At 53.8% G+C, this 15207-nt stretch overlaps 1 protein-coding gene across 2 annotated transcripts in view; it reads left to right on the forward strand.

The window, feature by feature from the left end:
- NPLOC4 (NPL4 homolog, ubiquitin recognition factor) overlaps window positions 1-13401 on the forward strand; it is a 66914-nt gene extending 53513 nt beyond the window's left edge. For both annotated transcript variants that reach the window (XM_003417367.4, XM_023556798.2), the window contains 5 exons: window positions 4389-4460; window positions 6779-6874; window positions 7954-8070; window positions 9285-9387; window positions 11353-13401. In XM_003417367.4, coding sequence (XP_003417415.1) covers window positions 4389-4460; window positions 6779-6874; window positions 7954-8070; window positions 9285-9387; window positions 11353-11513 — 549 coding nt within the window. In that variant the 3' untranslated portion in view covers window positions 11514-13401. The remainder of the gene's footprint in view (window positions 1-4388; window positions 4461-6778; window positions 6875-7953; window positions 8071-9284; window positions 9388-11352) is intronic.
- The last annotated feature ends 1806 nt before the right edge of the window (window positions 13402-15207 follow it).

Below are 15207 nucleotides of genomic sequence, written 5' to 3' on the forward strand. Positions count from 1 at the left end.
AGCACCAAGGGAGCAAGGAAGAATGAAGAACACCAAAGACAGATGGGTTGAGACCAGTTGATGCATCTTAGATGGCCGCTTGCTAGCGTTATAAGACCCCAGACGCCACTCTCCGAAGTGGGATGCAAAATGTTTTAATAGGTTTTATTATACCAGTTAAACTAGATGTCCCCTGAAACCATGGTCCCCAAACCCCTGCCCCCGCTATACTGGCCTTCGAATCATTCAGTTTATTCAGGAAACTAGTTTGCTTTTGGTTTAGTCCAGTTGAGCTGACCTCTCCTGTATTGTGTGCTGCCTTTCCTTCACCTAAAGTAGTTCTTGTCTATTATCTAATTAGTGAATACCCCTTCCCCCCCTCCCTTCCCACTCTCGTAAGCATCAAAGAATATTTTCTTCTCTGTTTAAAGTATTTCTTGAGTTCTTATAATAGTGGTCTTGTATAATATTTGTCCTTTTGCAACTGACTAATTTCACTCAGCATGATGCCTTCCATATTTCTCCATGTAATGAAATGTTTCACAGATTTCATCGTTGTTCTTTATTGATGTGCCAGTATTCCATTGTATGACTATACCATAATTTATTTATCCACTCATCCGTTGATGGGCACCTTGGTTACTTCCATCTTTTTGCTATTGTAAACAGTGCTGCAGTGAACATGGGTGTGCATATATCTGTTCGTGTAAAGGCTCTTATTTTTCTAGGATATATTCCAAGGAGTAGGATTGCTGGATCATACGGTAGTTCTATTTCTAGCTTTTTAATAAGGAAGTGCCAAATCGATTTCCAAAGTGGTTGTACCATTTTACATTCACACCAGCAGTGTATAAGTGTTCCAGCCTCTCCACAACCTCTCCAACGTTTATTATTTTGTGTTTTTTGGATTAATGCCAGCCTTGTTGGAGTGAGATGGAATCTCATTGTAGTTTTGATTTGCATTTCTCTAATGGCTCGAGAGCATTTCCTCATGTATCTGTTAGCTGCCTGAATGTCTTCTTTAGTGAAATATCTGTTTATATCCTTTCCCCATTTTTTAATTAGGTTATTTGTCTTTTCGTAGTTGAGTTTTTGCAGTATTGTGTAGATTTTAGAGATCAGGCACTAGATGTCATAGCTAAAAACTTTTTCCCAGTCTGTAGGTAATCTTTTGACTGTTTCAGTGAAGTCTTTGGATGAGCATAGCTGTTTGATTTTTAAGAGCTCCCAGTTATCTGGTTTCTCTTCTGGTGTTTCTGCATTGTTAGTAATGTTTTATATACTGCTTGTGGTGTGTGTTAGGGCTCCTAGCGTTGTTCCTGTTTTTTCTTCCATGATCTTTTATCATTTTAGATTTTATATTTAGGTCTTTGATCCATTTTGAGTTAGTGTTGTGCATGGTGTGAGGTACGGGTTTTGTTTCATTTCTTTTGTAGACGGTTATCCAGTTATGCCAGCACCATTTGTTAAAAAGACTGTCTTTTCCCCATTTAACTGACTTTGGGCATTTGTTATACCATGTGGTTTTTAAAGCACTTGTTTTAAATCCTAGGAGATTTTGTTTGCTTCCAGCATCTTTCACAAAATTGATCAAATAGTCAAGAAATTGCCCACAGAGAAGAGATCCTGAATGACATATTCACGTAATCTCAGTTTTGGAAAAAGGATTTTGTGGCACCCAGAATCTTCAGCTGCTTAAACCCCAACTTGGTTTTTGTTCCTTTCCTTGCGTGGGAGGTGGCACCTTGCTCAGTGTGTCCATAGCCGGATTTGAGCCTGGACCTGATCTCAGGTACCCTTGGCCTTGTGGCATCTAGCTCTGGGCTCAGGAACAGAGCCAGGTAGGGCTGTTGTTCTGTGTTTTGATTTTAGACAGATGTGGTTTCTTGTCATCTTGCCTTTTCCAGCTATTAGATCTTGGGGCAGTGACGAATCTTAAGCCTTCCTTTCCTCATCCTGAACTGAGGGTGTGACGTGCCTCTGACTTCCACACACAGCCCTTAGCCTGGGTCAGGGAGGCAGTGAGCCCCCAGTCACTGTAAGCTGCTGAACCTTTCTGTGGAGCCAGGCACAGTGAGAGTGCTTGCTAACTGGACTGTTTCCTGATGATCACTCTTCAGGAAGCTTTGTTTTATCCTGTGGCTTCTCAGATCTGGTGCCTCTTGTTTCCCATCTGGCTGGTTCTTTGAGAGAAAAGCAGCACTTTAGGGATTTTGTTCACCATCCTTAAACAAGATGGTGTCGTCCAGTCGATGAAATGTGCTCTGCAGCTCACAGACCTGGAGGTACCTGGGTGTCTCCCTGCTGTCAGGGCTGCAGCCACCACATCCCCATGTGGCTTGTGGCAAGGCAGTGGGCATTGGGGACCGCAGCTTCTGCCCCTCCCTGCCAGCTTCTGTTCCCCGCCCCCCACCACCAAGACTTCCCGTGCCAGGTGGAGATAGAACTGCTGACACTTTGGCGGCTGCCAGACTTAGAATTCAGACATCTTCCTCCTCGCGTATTCCATCTGACATTTGTTAAGGCCCATAAAAAGTAATTGCCTTTTAAAGTGGTGTGCAAGGCTCAGAATTGGCTGGCAAAAGTGTTTGAGCAAAGGCATGGGGGAGAAATAGAAGTTACCTGTTTTTTCCCCCAGGGAAGAGAAGGGGGTACAGCACCTTTATTTTCTTGAGGAACATAGATGGTGCAGTTGGGTAGTTAAATTTGAGAGAGAATAGCACAACACAGAGAGAGGGGCATTTAACAGGGAAGTCCCTAGGGGGGAAGCTTAGCCGAACAGGTGCTGGGAAAATGTTTCTGCATATTAGAGTGTAATTAGATTTGAAGGTGAATTCCAGATGGGCTAATTATGTGTGAATTGTTGCAGGCTATTTCATGTACGGGCAAGAGTATATTTTTGGAAATGGTGACTTAGTTTGATTGGCTTTGATTCCTGCCTCCTACTCCATCTCCTCAGTCTGGAAGTTGCCTCTTCTGGGGCCCAGGATCCCACTCACTAGGCCTCATTTCTCAGCTGCCCCTGTTGAAGGGTGGATGGCTCATGGCTCACCTGCACTGGCTGGAAAGAATCTCAGCTTCTGAGGGAAATAGGGAACGAGGCTGTGTTCACACAGGGCCACTTCCTGGAGGCGGCTCCGGGTGTGAGTGGAAACAGGAGGGGGCGTGGAAGAATCAAGAAAACTTCAGACCATGCTGAACATAGCCTGTCACCTCCCATGAGGATGGTGGCCTGGGTGGCTGGGGAGCAGCTGGTGGTGACGGCCTGAGACAGTGCCCAGCGTCCCCAGGGCGGTACTGGTGGGTTGGAGGTGGCACGAGTCACCCTGTGCACTCAGGAAGGTCTGTGTAGCACCCACTTTGGGCCTGAGAGCTTTAATAAATGTAAACTCTTGTATGAGGCCCTGTAATTGGGGATTATGGATGTGTAATTTATATATGACTCGGTGAACAATTTATGTAATATTAAGTGATGATTTAGGTAGAAACTATGGCCCTGTCTTGTAGAATCCTTAATGAAAAGCGTCGGTTCTTAGGCATTTATTTCTAGAGCTCTGTTTGAACTCAGCATGTTTGACATAAATCAGATCTAATTGTCATCTTATGATTAATGAACATATGCTGGCCGTTTTTCCCCGTAATTAAACTTTATGTTCCATGTGTCTGACAAAGCAAAACAAGCGGAGACTTTGATAGATTGGTGGTGGGCTCTGTGTCCACGTATTTGTGTATGTGTGTACTCGTGTGTGTGTGTGTGTGTAGTCGTGTGTATACTCAGTTTTGTGTGTACTGTACTTGTGCATACGCTGTGTGTACTCAGTTGTGTTTAGTTGCGTGTGTGCTTAGTTACGTGTGTACTCATGTGAGTGTATCCAGTTGTGTGTACTCAGTTGTGTGTATGTGTACTCTTTTGTGTGTGTTTATGTTATTAACATACAAGTATGAAGTCTCCAAAAGGTCCATTTCAGAAGTGTGAATGAGATGTTTAAGAATTTGCGCTCACCTGTGAGGTTTAAGGAAGGGCTTGTAAAGGACAGAGCAGGGCGCTCTGACCAGAGGGAGGCGTGCCCGCCCCGTCGAGCCTGTCTGTCCTGCCATCTCACAGATGGAGCAGTACTTCTGGCTGCAGCTGCGGGGGAGGGAGTGGCTTTATTGCGTTCTCCCATTGGAGATCCTCATTAGCCAGGAGCATACCGCTACCTGATGTTACGGGCGTCATAAAGCGCTCCAAGGAATGATGGCAGCTGGACTCATTGCAGAGGTCTGCACATCTGTCTTTCTGCTTTTCATGCAGTTTACCAAGAACTGCCGTTATTTCACAGGTGAGACAGGTTTGTGAGAGGAAGGCTGTGTTTTGGTCGGTGCGCTTTGGCTGATGGGAGCTAACCTGGGCTTATTTCCCACTCCAGGACATCGACAAGTTTGGCAATGAGATCACCCAGCTGGCGCGCCCCCTGCCCGTGGAGTACCTGATCATCGACGTAAGTGGTGCTGCAGGGCTGGACCAAGCAGACCCCAGGCAGTGTTGGTTGGGTCTTCCAGCTCCCAGAGGTCCTGAGGGGCTCATGGTTTTCAGGGCTTTCCTTGTAGTTTCAGGTTTTTATTTCCTTGGAAACAACTCAGGGGCTAGCCATCTCCATATGGGTTTGCAAGCAGACCGAGGACTGTCTTCCCCCACAGGCAGAGAGGAGCCCAGGGGCTCTGGTCATATGTCCCCGCAAGGGTGCCGAGCAGTCTGGTCCAGTGGCCACGGGCAGGGTGTGACGGGGGGGTAGCATGTGTCTTCCTGGTGGAACTCCAGGAGCCACGAAGGCACCTGGCCCTGCTGGCGGGCTCTGCACATCTCAGTCTCCTCTGAGGGAATGTCATGGTTATGTACATGTGGCCTATGGGGACTCAGACTGGCCATCAGCCTGAGGGTAGAGGGTACCGCTGAAGTGAGAGCCATGACGGCATTGTCTAGAGGGGCAGGAGCGCAGACCCTTGTAGGCAGAGTGTTTCCTGCACCACGGCCGTGCCCAGTCTCCCTCGGAGTGGCATTTGGACTCAGGGTGGGCATGTGATCCAGGCTGTAAAATATCATTGCATTTGGAACAGTGGGCCCCTGCAAGCTGAGCCCATCGATGTTCCATTTCAGCTGACAGCTCCAGAGAACATATTTATTACCTAGGCTGTAAAGGCATCTGGTTTGTAGACTACCCGGGGTGTAATTAAGACGAGAACAGATTGATGGAACACACACTTAGGAGGAGTCAGCCTGATTGAAAACCGGCTTTCAAAGGTCTCCTCCCCGCCACAGCCTCCCAGCCCTGGCCTGCCTTTTAGGAGGGAAGTGAGCTTCCTGCCCTCATGAGCTTTGTCAGAGTCGATACTGCATCTTGCATGTGTACTGGGGTGAGCGTTCCGCCTGTGGTACCCAGCCCCGTTTCTGGGACGTGAGACAGGTGCCCCGTAAGCGTGTCCACACCTCACCCCCTCACAGGCTGAGGGTCAGTCTCTACCAAGACCGACGGAGGCTCACGGAGTTCAAGACCGGGTGCTGGGCAGGGGCAGGTCCAAGCCAGCATCCATCCCTAGGGCATCAGCTCCATAACAACCAGGCAGCTCATTGGGGGTGGAGTGGGCGCAAGGTGATGTCTGTGCACGGCTGCAACGTTGACCTCTGGCTCTCCAGGGGACCTACCATGTCTGGCACGTCCTCTCTCACTGCCAGTGTGCTGTGTGCCTTCTGGCACAGGGACCCAAGCGCCCAGGCTTTGTCTCATGTTCAGAGACTCTGGTCTCTACAGCATATGGTGCCACAGCCCTCACCCTGCCCCTTGGACGCAGGCTTGTGGTCTCCTTTGCTGTGCAGATAAGAAAGGCGAGCTGCGGACAGGAGCTGACAGCGGCCCCGAGGCTCACCTTCACTACACAGCTCCATGTCCCGCCAGTAGTGATGCGTCAGGGTGCCTGGCGTGGTCATGGCAAGAATCCTGGCCAGCTAGCCTGGAAATGGCTCACTACCTCTCCTGATGCAGAAAACAGCAGGACAGCATTGCAGTTCTTCAGAAATAGTCCCAAAGGAGCCAGAATAGCCCCCGAATCTGGACGAGGTGTAATCTGCACTGCCGGGTGTCACATTGCACAGGAAAAGCTGTGTCAACCCAAAGGTGGAAAGAGCGCCCATTTGGATGCTCTGGTGGAGGGGCATCTGCCAGGAGGAATAAAAACTGCGTGTGTTGACGCTACACATTACCCGCTGCCCGCAGTCTCTGTGGTAGATGGTGGGTTTAGGATGCCCTCTGTTGTCAACAGGAAGGCAGGATGGAGCCTGAGGGAGGATGCGGGCTCCCCTTGAATGGCAGCACTCAGCTCCAGTCTGCCTGTCTGACTCCAGGATGTGACACCCTGGGGTAGGAGAGGCTTCGCAGGCTGGCAGGAGTGCTGTGTGTGACCTCCAAACCCAGTGACAGGGTTGCCCACAGGGCCCCTCCTGCTCTTGCCCTGTGGCTCCTCAGTTCCAACAAAGGGTTTGGGGTGGCGGGGGGAGTAGCTGCCAGGGAAGGCCTGTCATGAGGGGGCTGCTCCCTGACAGCAGGGGCCACTGTTCACAGCCAGAGACTGCACAGATGTGGTGCAGTTTCCAAGTATTTTACTTCCCAGTTTCAGTTTTCACATGGGGGTGACTCTCCTTGGATGCAGAGCTACTGTGAGCGCTCGCCCAGTGCCAGGAGGGGTCCTCCGGGCTGCCTGCAGGGGTGGAGGGCCAGTGCCCACAGGCAGCACTGCTCACCCTGGCCTGTGTTTCCATCCTCAGATCACAACAACGTTCCCCAAGGACCCGGTTCACACGTTTTCTATTTCGCAAAATCCATTTCCCATCGAAAACCGGGATGTGTTGGGCGAGACACAGGTAAACCTTTGTCTTTAGACGTGTAATTTAAAGGAGCTGTGATGGTTTATCTAGTGTCAGTATTGTTTTTCCAGAAAGTGCCAAGCTTTCAAACTCCCCAATTCCTCCCCATGACAAAGTCGTTTGAGGCCTCTTCCTCAGGCACTGCTGATCACAGTGGCACCTGGCTGGGGGTGACCAATCCCCACAAGGACAGGTCCCATGTGCCGCAGGCCTGTGGGTGTGCCAGAGCATCACTCTCCCCTGGCTTCTCCAGAACGTTTGTATCGTGTGCCTTGCTGGAGTGGGTCTTTTGTCACAGTTTTTTCAGTCCCATCCCCCTCTGCATTCCCAGGCCACCTGGGTGTTCCAGAGCGCAGCGCTGACCGTGGCAATCTTCAGACCCCACTGGAGTTGCCTTGTTGTCCTGTGCATGTCATGTAGGCTGTGCACACACGTGTCCTGAACCGTAATCTGACAGGCACTTCAGGAGGTGGTGTGGTTAGGAACACCTACAAGGAGGTTTTCCTCGATGTAAGCACGCCACCCCTCTGACACCTGGGTCTGTTGGTCTACACGCTGGCCCGGGGCCTGTGGGGTGCAGAGGTGACTGGGCAGCATAATGCCCCCACCGTCACCCTCGCACAGACTTCCTCCTTTTCCCCTTGAGCTGCCCAAGGTCAGGGACAAAGCAAAACAAACCTGCACACGGGTCTCATCCTGCCCCTGAAGTGGGCCCTTCCTACCCCCATGTTGTCACAGAGGTTGCCTGACTCTGAGGGAAGGGGGCATTTCCCACCTGTTTGGATGGCCTCTCACTCATGGGCCAGCTTCACACACACCTGCTTTCCCACACACCTCTGTACTTCAGGCACCCAGAGTGTCTTCCTTGGGGGAAGGGGCCAGCACTGATTATGCTGATGATGCAGCTGCTGGCTCCTTTGCCTCTGGGCTCCACATCCAAGGTCACAGAAGGAGAGGGAGGGGCTTCACTCAGCCAAGTGCCTCCATTTGACCTGGGGGAGGGGCCCCTTTCTGGGCATGGCATTGGGGACCTGCAGAGGGACTGACGTGTTTCCTTCCCTCTGCCCACACGTCAGGACTTCCACAGTCTGGCCACCTACCTGTCCCAAAATACCTCATCCATGTTCCTGGACACCATCTCAGACTTCCATCTCCTGCTGTTTCTGGTCACCAATGAGGTCATGCCACTGCAGGTAGGGCTGGAGCATGTCCCAAGCCAGGCATCTGTGCTGTGCGCAGGGTGGCTCAGAGGAGTGGTGCCTTTTGTCTGACTTCCTTCCCCCCAGCCAGCAGGTGGGTCTGGAGCTGGATCAAGCTTGGCTCCAGAGGTGTCTCCCACTCAAGGGTCTGGCACTGAGAGCATCTGGCCCAGCTTTCCTTCCGCAAGGGGCTTGCTATGGGAAGAGGTGTTTGTCTCTCTTCGGAGCTTTCATCCTTTGTGATGTGGGACAGTGTCTGTTCCAGTCACCATCCAGGGACCTCCAGGCAGCAGAGGTGTTTAGGTGTGTCCCCTACTGGGTCTGGGCTCTACCAGGGAACAGCGAGATCCTGTCTTCTCCCGAGGCAGTGTCTGCTTTGTTGCCTGGCCCAAGGTGCAGCAGCCAGGTGCACGGTTCACAGCTGGCATGTGTAGGATGTACTGGAAGGAGAAGGAGGGAGGTGTTTTTAGTGACAGTGGCTGCTCGTGGGGCCATGGGGCCGTGGGACTGCCTATGCCGGGGTGCCTCCCCCCGCCCCGGCCCGAAAGGGGAGCGGCCTCTCTGAGCCATCGGAGGTGACGGAACAGATGCAACAAAGGCAGCCTCCAACGGACTCTTCTCGCATCTGTATCCAGTCAGGCCCACCCATTTCTGACAGTCACCCATGGCTCCCACAGTCCCAGAGGGCAACACCCTGCTCTCAGCCCAGGCGCAGCCTTGAGATGGGCAGGCTGGGACAAGTGTAGGCATCCGTGAGGAACCGTTGCCGGGAGGCCCCTGGAGGATTGGATTCTTGTTACATAAACACTTTGATTTCTCTGCATTTCTACCCTGGGGGCCTGGGATCCAGTGTGCGGGTTTCAAGACGTGATCCAGAAGATGAAGAGCCAGAGTGTCTAAGGGAGACTGGGTTCACAGGGCCCTCACTGCTGTGTCTGTCTGAACCCTGGATGAGGGGAGCCTTTGTTTTCTTGAGTTACTGAGTACGCTGTGGCCAGCTTGGGGGCTATTTTTGAAGAATTTAAATTTTAGCTCAATTTAGCACTCACGTTTGGCCTAAGTGTGTGGCATTTTGAGTTTGATAGTGACAGCCTGGAGGGTCTTCTAAACGCCCTCTGGATGTGCCTTGATGTTGGAGAAGAAACCTGTTAGCAGAGCCCGTCCGCCACAGCAGAGCAAGGCGGACCTTCTTGTTTGGTGTCGCGCAGGACAGCATCAGCTTGTTGCTGGAGGCCGTGAGAACCAGGAATGAGGAGCTGGCACAGACATGGAAGAAGTCCGAGCAGTGGGCCACCATTGAGCAACTCTGCAGTAAGTGCCACCTCTCCTGGGCCAGGCCACCAAGGGCCATCCCTCGTGAAAACCAGAGCCCTGAGCCAGGAGCATCCTGGGGGCTTCGTGGGCAGCAGGACGCCTTGGAGGTCACAGGTGCTTTCACTGCTGTGTACGTGCTGTGCAGGCCCCAGGCTTCATGTGCACGGCTCTGTGAGTGTTTACAGTGTGCACACCCAGACACGCGCTCCTCAGGGGTCGCGGGTGCTTTCACTGCTGTGTACGTGCTGTGCAGGTCCCGGGCTTCACGTGCTGTGACTCAGCAGCTTGAGAACTTCGCCTGCAGGTGCTGTGGTAGGCTTTTACTTGTGGCTTTGAGAAGTACCAGAAAGCCCTAGCAAGACAACCTTGAACATGTGTGTGAAAATGTTTATACCATTTTCTCAATCTGGGGGGATAGATAATAGAGCCAAAGTTAGCCAAGGAAGACCTCACTGAAATCTAAGCCGTGAGGGAGCCTGGTGGAAAAAGAGTCTTACTGTCTCTTGACACCAGAGTGCCTAGAAGCTCAGTGGTCTTCAGAACTAGAGTACTAACTATGCCACACGTCTCATTTTATTAAGCGTTCTTTTTATACGGTTGAGCTCAGACAATCAAACCCTAACGCAGTGGGCTCTCATGTGCTGAAATGTTGCTCAGATGCCCTGAAACGCCCTAAATCGGGACCCCCACGCCTGTGTCCTCACAGCGGACCAGGCAGGGTGGTGTCTGCAAAGACAGGGCCTGCTATGGTTGGCCGCCCCGGCATCCAGGCATGGCTTCGGCCCTGGCCGATGGCAGACACTCGGCAGCCACTCGGTCTCTGCAGTGAGCACTCTTTCCTGGTCTTCCTTCTGGGTCTGTCACACAGAAACATCCCAGCAGCAGCTTTGGTATCTTGGAGTACTCTCTCTCAGCCCAGGAGGGTGCTGAGAGGCTGAGGGGGTCGTCCTGCCAGGTGATCCTGGACGTGCATTGGCCTGGTTGAGGGAAAGGATGGATGGGTCTGAAAGGTGCCGCTGAGTGTCACCGTGTCTCTGCTCCTTGTGGGCACTAAAGTAGAGGCCTGTGGGAGCTGGAGGCCATCAGCCACACTCCCTCACACAGACCTGGTGAAAAAGAAGGCCAACCCGGGTAAGTGGGAGGCCCATGGGCAGCAGGGTCGCTGTGTTTGGGTCTGTCCTGCAGTGTCTACCAGGGGCATCTGCTTTGCTGAGCTTATGATGTGCTTGTTACACCCTGTCGACTTAGGTTTCTACCCCAGATTTCAACTGACCATGCATAGGGGTGAATTCTTATTACACTCATGTTAGAAATTAATATTAATGGGCCATTTACCAAAGGTCACAGAACGTAAACTACTTGGGGTAGATTGAATGGAAGCTGTGGGAGACCACTACGTGGAATACTCACACATTGCTAAGGACACTCCTCTGTGTGTGTGGATTGGATCAGTGCAATCCCAATCAGAATCTCCACAGACTGTGTGTATGTGTGTGTGTGTAAAAATTAACAAGTTCTAAAATGTATCTGGAAATGCACAGGACCTAGAATAGCCAAGACAGACTTGAAGACCCCTTGGCCTCAGTCTGTCCTGGGAGCAGCGCCCTCCTGGTGTACCTGGTGCCTGCTCACAGGGTGGCTGCTGTGCTTGCCGGCTCCCCTGGAGGCCACAGACACTGTGCAGCGTCCGTGCTGCAGGTGCTCTGTGGGCTCACTTGCTGGTGTGGCCTGAGGGGCATGGCCTCACTGGTGGCATGTGCCACCAGACCACAGCTGTGACCACACGTGCTGCGCCCACACGGGCTGGCCCCAGCTGGCTGCTCCACCCTGCCTTCGCCTGCAGCAGCTGCTTTCAGAGCTGCCTTCATTGTGCCAAGCAGCAGCAGCATAGAGCTCTCAGGGGGACGGTGTGTGGAGACTCGCAGGTGGGCTGACCACTTGCTTCCTTTTCCTCGCCCGCAGGCACTGTCGGTGTGCAGCTTCCAGGCCTCCAGGAGTTCGGTGCTGTCGGGGGCTCCGCGCACACTGCCACCTCCGCCGCCATGTGGGCCTGCCAGCATTGCACCTTCATGAACCCGCCGGGCACCGGGCACTGCGAGATGTGCAGCCTCCCCAGGACCTAAGGCCGCTGGCGGGACAGGCGCCCAGCCCTCAGGAGCCGGGGTCACGCACGGTGTGCTCCCACAGTGATGCCTGAAGTGGGCAGGCCTGAGGGCGTGGGGCTGGGGGCTCTGACCCAGAGCTTCTCTTCCCAAAGGGCGCCCATTGGAAAGGAAACCAGGGCAGCCTTCCTCCAGGCTGTTGGGTGACCTGCCAAAGGATCACAGCGTGGCCCCACCTGGGAAAGCCTGACAGCTACCCACGTTACCCCGCTGTGCTCGGGTGCCTGGCGCCTCTGCCTCATCTGGAGCTGGGTGGGGCTTGCTGCTGCCCTCAGCGTCCATCTTTCCTTCTTCCTTTAGTGCTCTCCCTCTGCTCCCCCCGACCCCCCGTTTTTGGTTTGGAGCTCTTGGCCCTGTGTCCTCTTGCTCTAGGCTGAGACCCTGCCTGTGAGGCCCTCCTTCTCTTCAAACAGCCATCGTCTGGTGGACACGCAGGGGCCTGCCACCGCCCCCCCACCAGACCTCCACGGGGTTTAAAGTTGGCATCAGCTGTAGTAAGAGTTACTGGCAGTTCCTGCCCAGAGGACTTCTATTTATTTTTCTAAGATAAAAACTGCACAAGAGGGGAGTGACAGACTAGTTTCCATGTCCTTCCTCAGTGGATCCCTCTGGGGGTGTGTCCTGGGTGAGCAGTGTGGGGGACCCACCATCACTTACCCTTCGATAAACCTCAGTGCCTGAGACATCCCACCACACTGCACGCTGACAGCTCCAGACATGCACGGGCTGCGCAGAGCAGGGCACGGGAGTCCATGCGAAGGCTGGCGCCACATCACGCCAGATACCGCCCACCCTACCCCTGGTCCTCACCTGGCCTGGCGCAGTGACTAAGCAGACAGGCCTGGGGAGGGAGTTTGGGTCTCACCCAGCCCAGATCCACCTGGGCCACTGTGGAGACTGGGAGGTTGCTGTGCTGCAGGCTGTGGGCCAGGCCAGGCGGAGGCCAGAGGTGCATCAGCTTTGTCTCCTGTGGTCCTGAGCTCCCTTCTCTGGGTCATGAGGAAGCCCTCCCTTGGGGGAGTTCTGGGCCTCTTGCTGCTTCTTTGCCTTAACACTGCGCTGTGCCCATGAGAACGGTCAGCCTCTCCACAGACGGCCTGGGATCCTGCCTCCTCGGGACACTAGGGAGAGGATGCCCCTGGCGTGAGAATAGGTGCAGGCACGGCAGCTGTCCTTGTTGGCCAAGGGTCCCTGGCTGGTCCAGCCTTGGCAGAGCTGCCCAGCCAGCATGACCGTCAAGAAGGGTGCAGAGGCCGACTGGTCCTGTGGTGGCCACAGCCTCATTCTCAGCAGCCGTGGGAGTGCGATGGGGCTGCCCGCCCTGTGCTCAACTTCCATGCATTGCCATCGCTGTTTCCACCCTGGGACGTGCTGGCAGCCCATCGGCTCTGGGGCTGCGCTGCCACCGCCTGCTCCTTTTCTGCTAGTCTCTGCCGCCAAGTTCCTGCCCTTTCCTCTTCACGCTGAAGCTTTGGCGTTCACTTCCACACCTGTTTTCCTTCGCCTTCTGGCTGAAGAAAAAGCATCGTCAGTTCTCTGACCCTTGGTTTGAGCCACTCTCTGTTCAGTAATGCACTTTTCTTCACTGTCTAGAGGGAGTGCTAAGCAGGAGGGGTGCCCCGCAAGCTCCATCCTTGCAGGTTGAGCCACCTGCACAGGTGTGATCCGCCGTCTCCTGAACCTACTGGTGAACAGGTGGCTGCAGTGCCCACCAACTGAGGGCACTCTCTGGGGACCAGGTGCTCCTGTTTTGCCTGGCCGCTTGGGCTTGAAGGGATGCCTGTGGGCTTGGGTCAGAGTTCCCGGCTCCGGCCCTGCAACGGAACCTAATAAAAGCACCTGAAGTGTCGTTCGCGCCTTCATTGTCATTCCTGTGCTGTGCACCTCCATCGCTGGCCAGGGTCTGGGGTCTGCCTTGTTCAGGTGCCTCGACAGCGTTTCTTTCAAGTGAAAGCCTGAGGTGTCTGTGTCCTCAGCTGACGGTAGACACTGGAAGGTTAGGGCCTGTCTCCCCAGCTTGCATATCCCCTGCCTGGCTGCCTCCGGGAGGACTGTCCCTTCCCAACGCACAGGTGTGGGTAGAGGCTGGCAGAGCCTTTCCGTCTGAGCAGTGTGCCTCAACTGTATCACCTTGTCACCTGGCCAGAGAGTGTTCTAACCTGCTTCCTCCGATCTTGAGGCACCAACCTTTGTGTCACCTTTCCGCACCACTTGGCCTAGGTGACTCATTGCTCTTTTAACAGTGACTTAAAAGACTGTCCACAGTGTTTGGCAAGATCCTTAGGAATGAGGCAGGCCAAGGATCCCCAGCACCTGTGTCCGGTCCTGCTCCAGAGGCAGGGCTTCAACAGCAATGCACATGCATCTTGAGCTGTGCCCTCCCTCATCTGGCATCCTCTGAGTGCTGACCTTGGCTCTAATGCAGCCTGCCCCTCTTGGCAGCTTAGGGCCCCTTGGCGAAACCCTGATGTGAGAGGCAGTAAAGGTCATAGAGCTTTAGCTTAGGTCCCGCACAGTCCAGTGATACAGCTCTGGAGCCCACCAAGCAGTCAAGCAATTGAGTGTACGGCATGGGAATAGCACCCAGCCCAGCTGCTGTGCCCTTGGCCCTCCTGACTTGTTCCACGTTGGCCGCCCTGGCTGCCTGGGAAGCAGCACCCGGGCATCCAGCCTTGCTGCCACACAAAGCTGGCACTTCCGCATGGGCCGTGGGTGGTTTCTGTCCCCATCTGATCCTGTGATTGTTCAGCTCCTCATATAACTTCTGTCTGCCTCCAAGCGTGGCGTCCATACGTCCTGGATGTTGGAAATTTGGTCGGCTGTGAGCGTGCACACCCTTCTCACCATGAAGACTGGCTCTCTTGCTCCTTGCTCCCTGGTCATCAGCTTAGGTGGGGACCAGCCCTGCCTCTGCATCTCTCTGCTAGGATCCTAGCACTCATGTGGATAAAACTGAAACCAAACCCGTTGAGTCTGTTCTGACTCACAGCAACCCTACAGGACAGAGTAGAACTGCCCTGTAGGGATTCCAAGGTTGTAATCTTTACAGCGGCAGACTGTCACATCTGCGGAGCGGCTGGTAGGTTTGAACTGGCATCCTTTCAGTTAGCAGCCAAACGATTCACACTGCACCACCAGGGCCCCTAAGTGTGTGGATCGGGCATGTTTATGATCCTTGTCTCACAGGATATTGGGCTTGGTTTGGGGCGGGGAAGGACTGCTGGTCATCCAGCGCAGAACAGAGTGGGGCAGGAGTGCCCTGAATTAGCACAGCACCACAGGCTGTCCTGCCCAGGTTGGCGGACCTAGGCTGCTGTGAGGTCACTCAGCTCCACCGGAGCCCCGTCTTCCGCCATCTTCTCCAGGGCAATCCTGGCAGATTTCCCCTTGTGGGAGTCCCTGGGAGGATTGAGCGGGAATCGGTGTCGAAGAGCTAGTGACGCAGGACAGGTCAGTGTAGAGTGTTAAGATGGTCAGAAGACCCCTGTCCCCGACATTAGTGCAGGGAGGAAGGGGTAATGTGGGTGGGGAAATAAGAGCTGCTTTTTTTAGAGGAGTGTGGTCTCCCTGGCCCTCTGCTCCTGCCCCAGCAGCAAGGGCAACACCGGGAGAGCAGAGGTCCAAACCACAAACTGCAAATGCACTGTGGGTCTGT

Source organism: Loxodonta africana, chromosome 18 (assembly GCF_030014295.1).
Source record: "Loxodonta africana isolate mLoxAfr1 chromosome 18, mLoxAfr1.hap2, whole genome shotgun sequence".
NCBI classification, from domain to species: domain Eukaryota; kingdom Metazoa; phylum Chordata; class Mammalia; order Proboscidea; family Elephantidae; genus Loxodonta; species Loxodonta africana.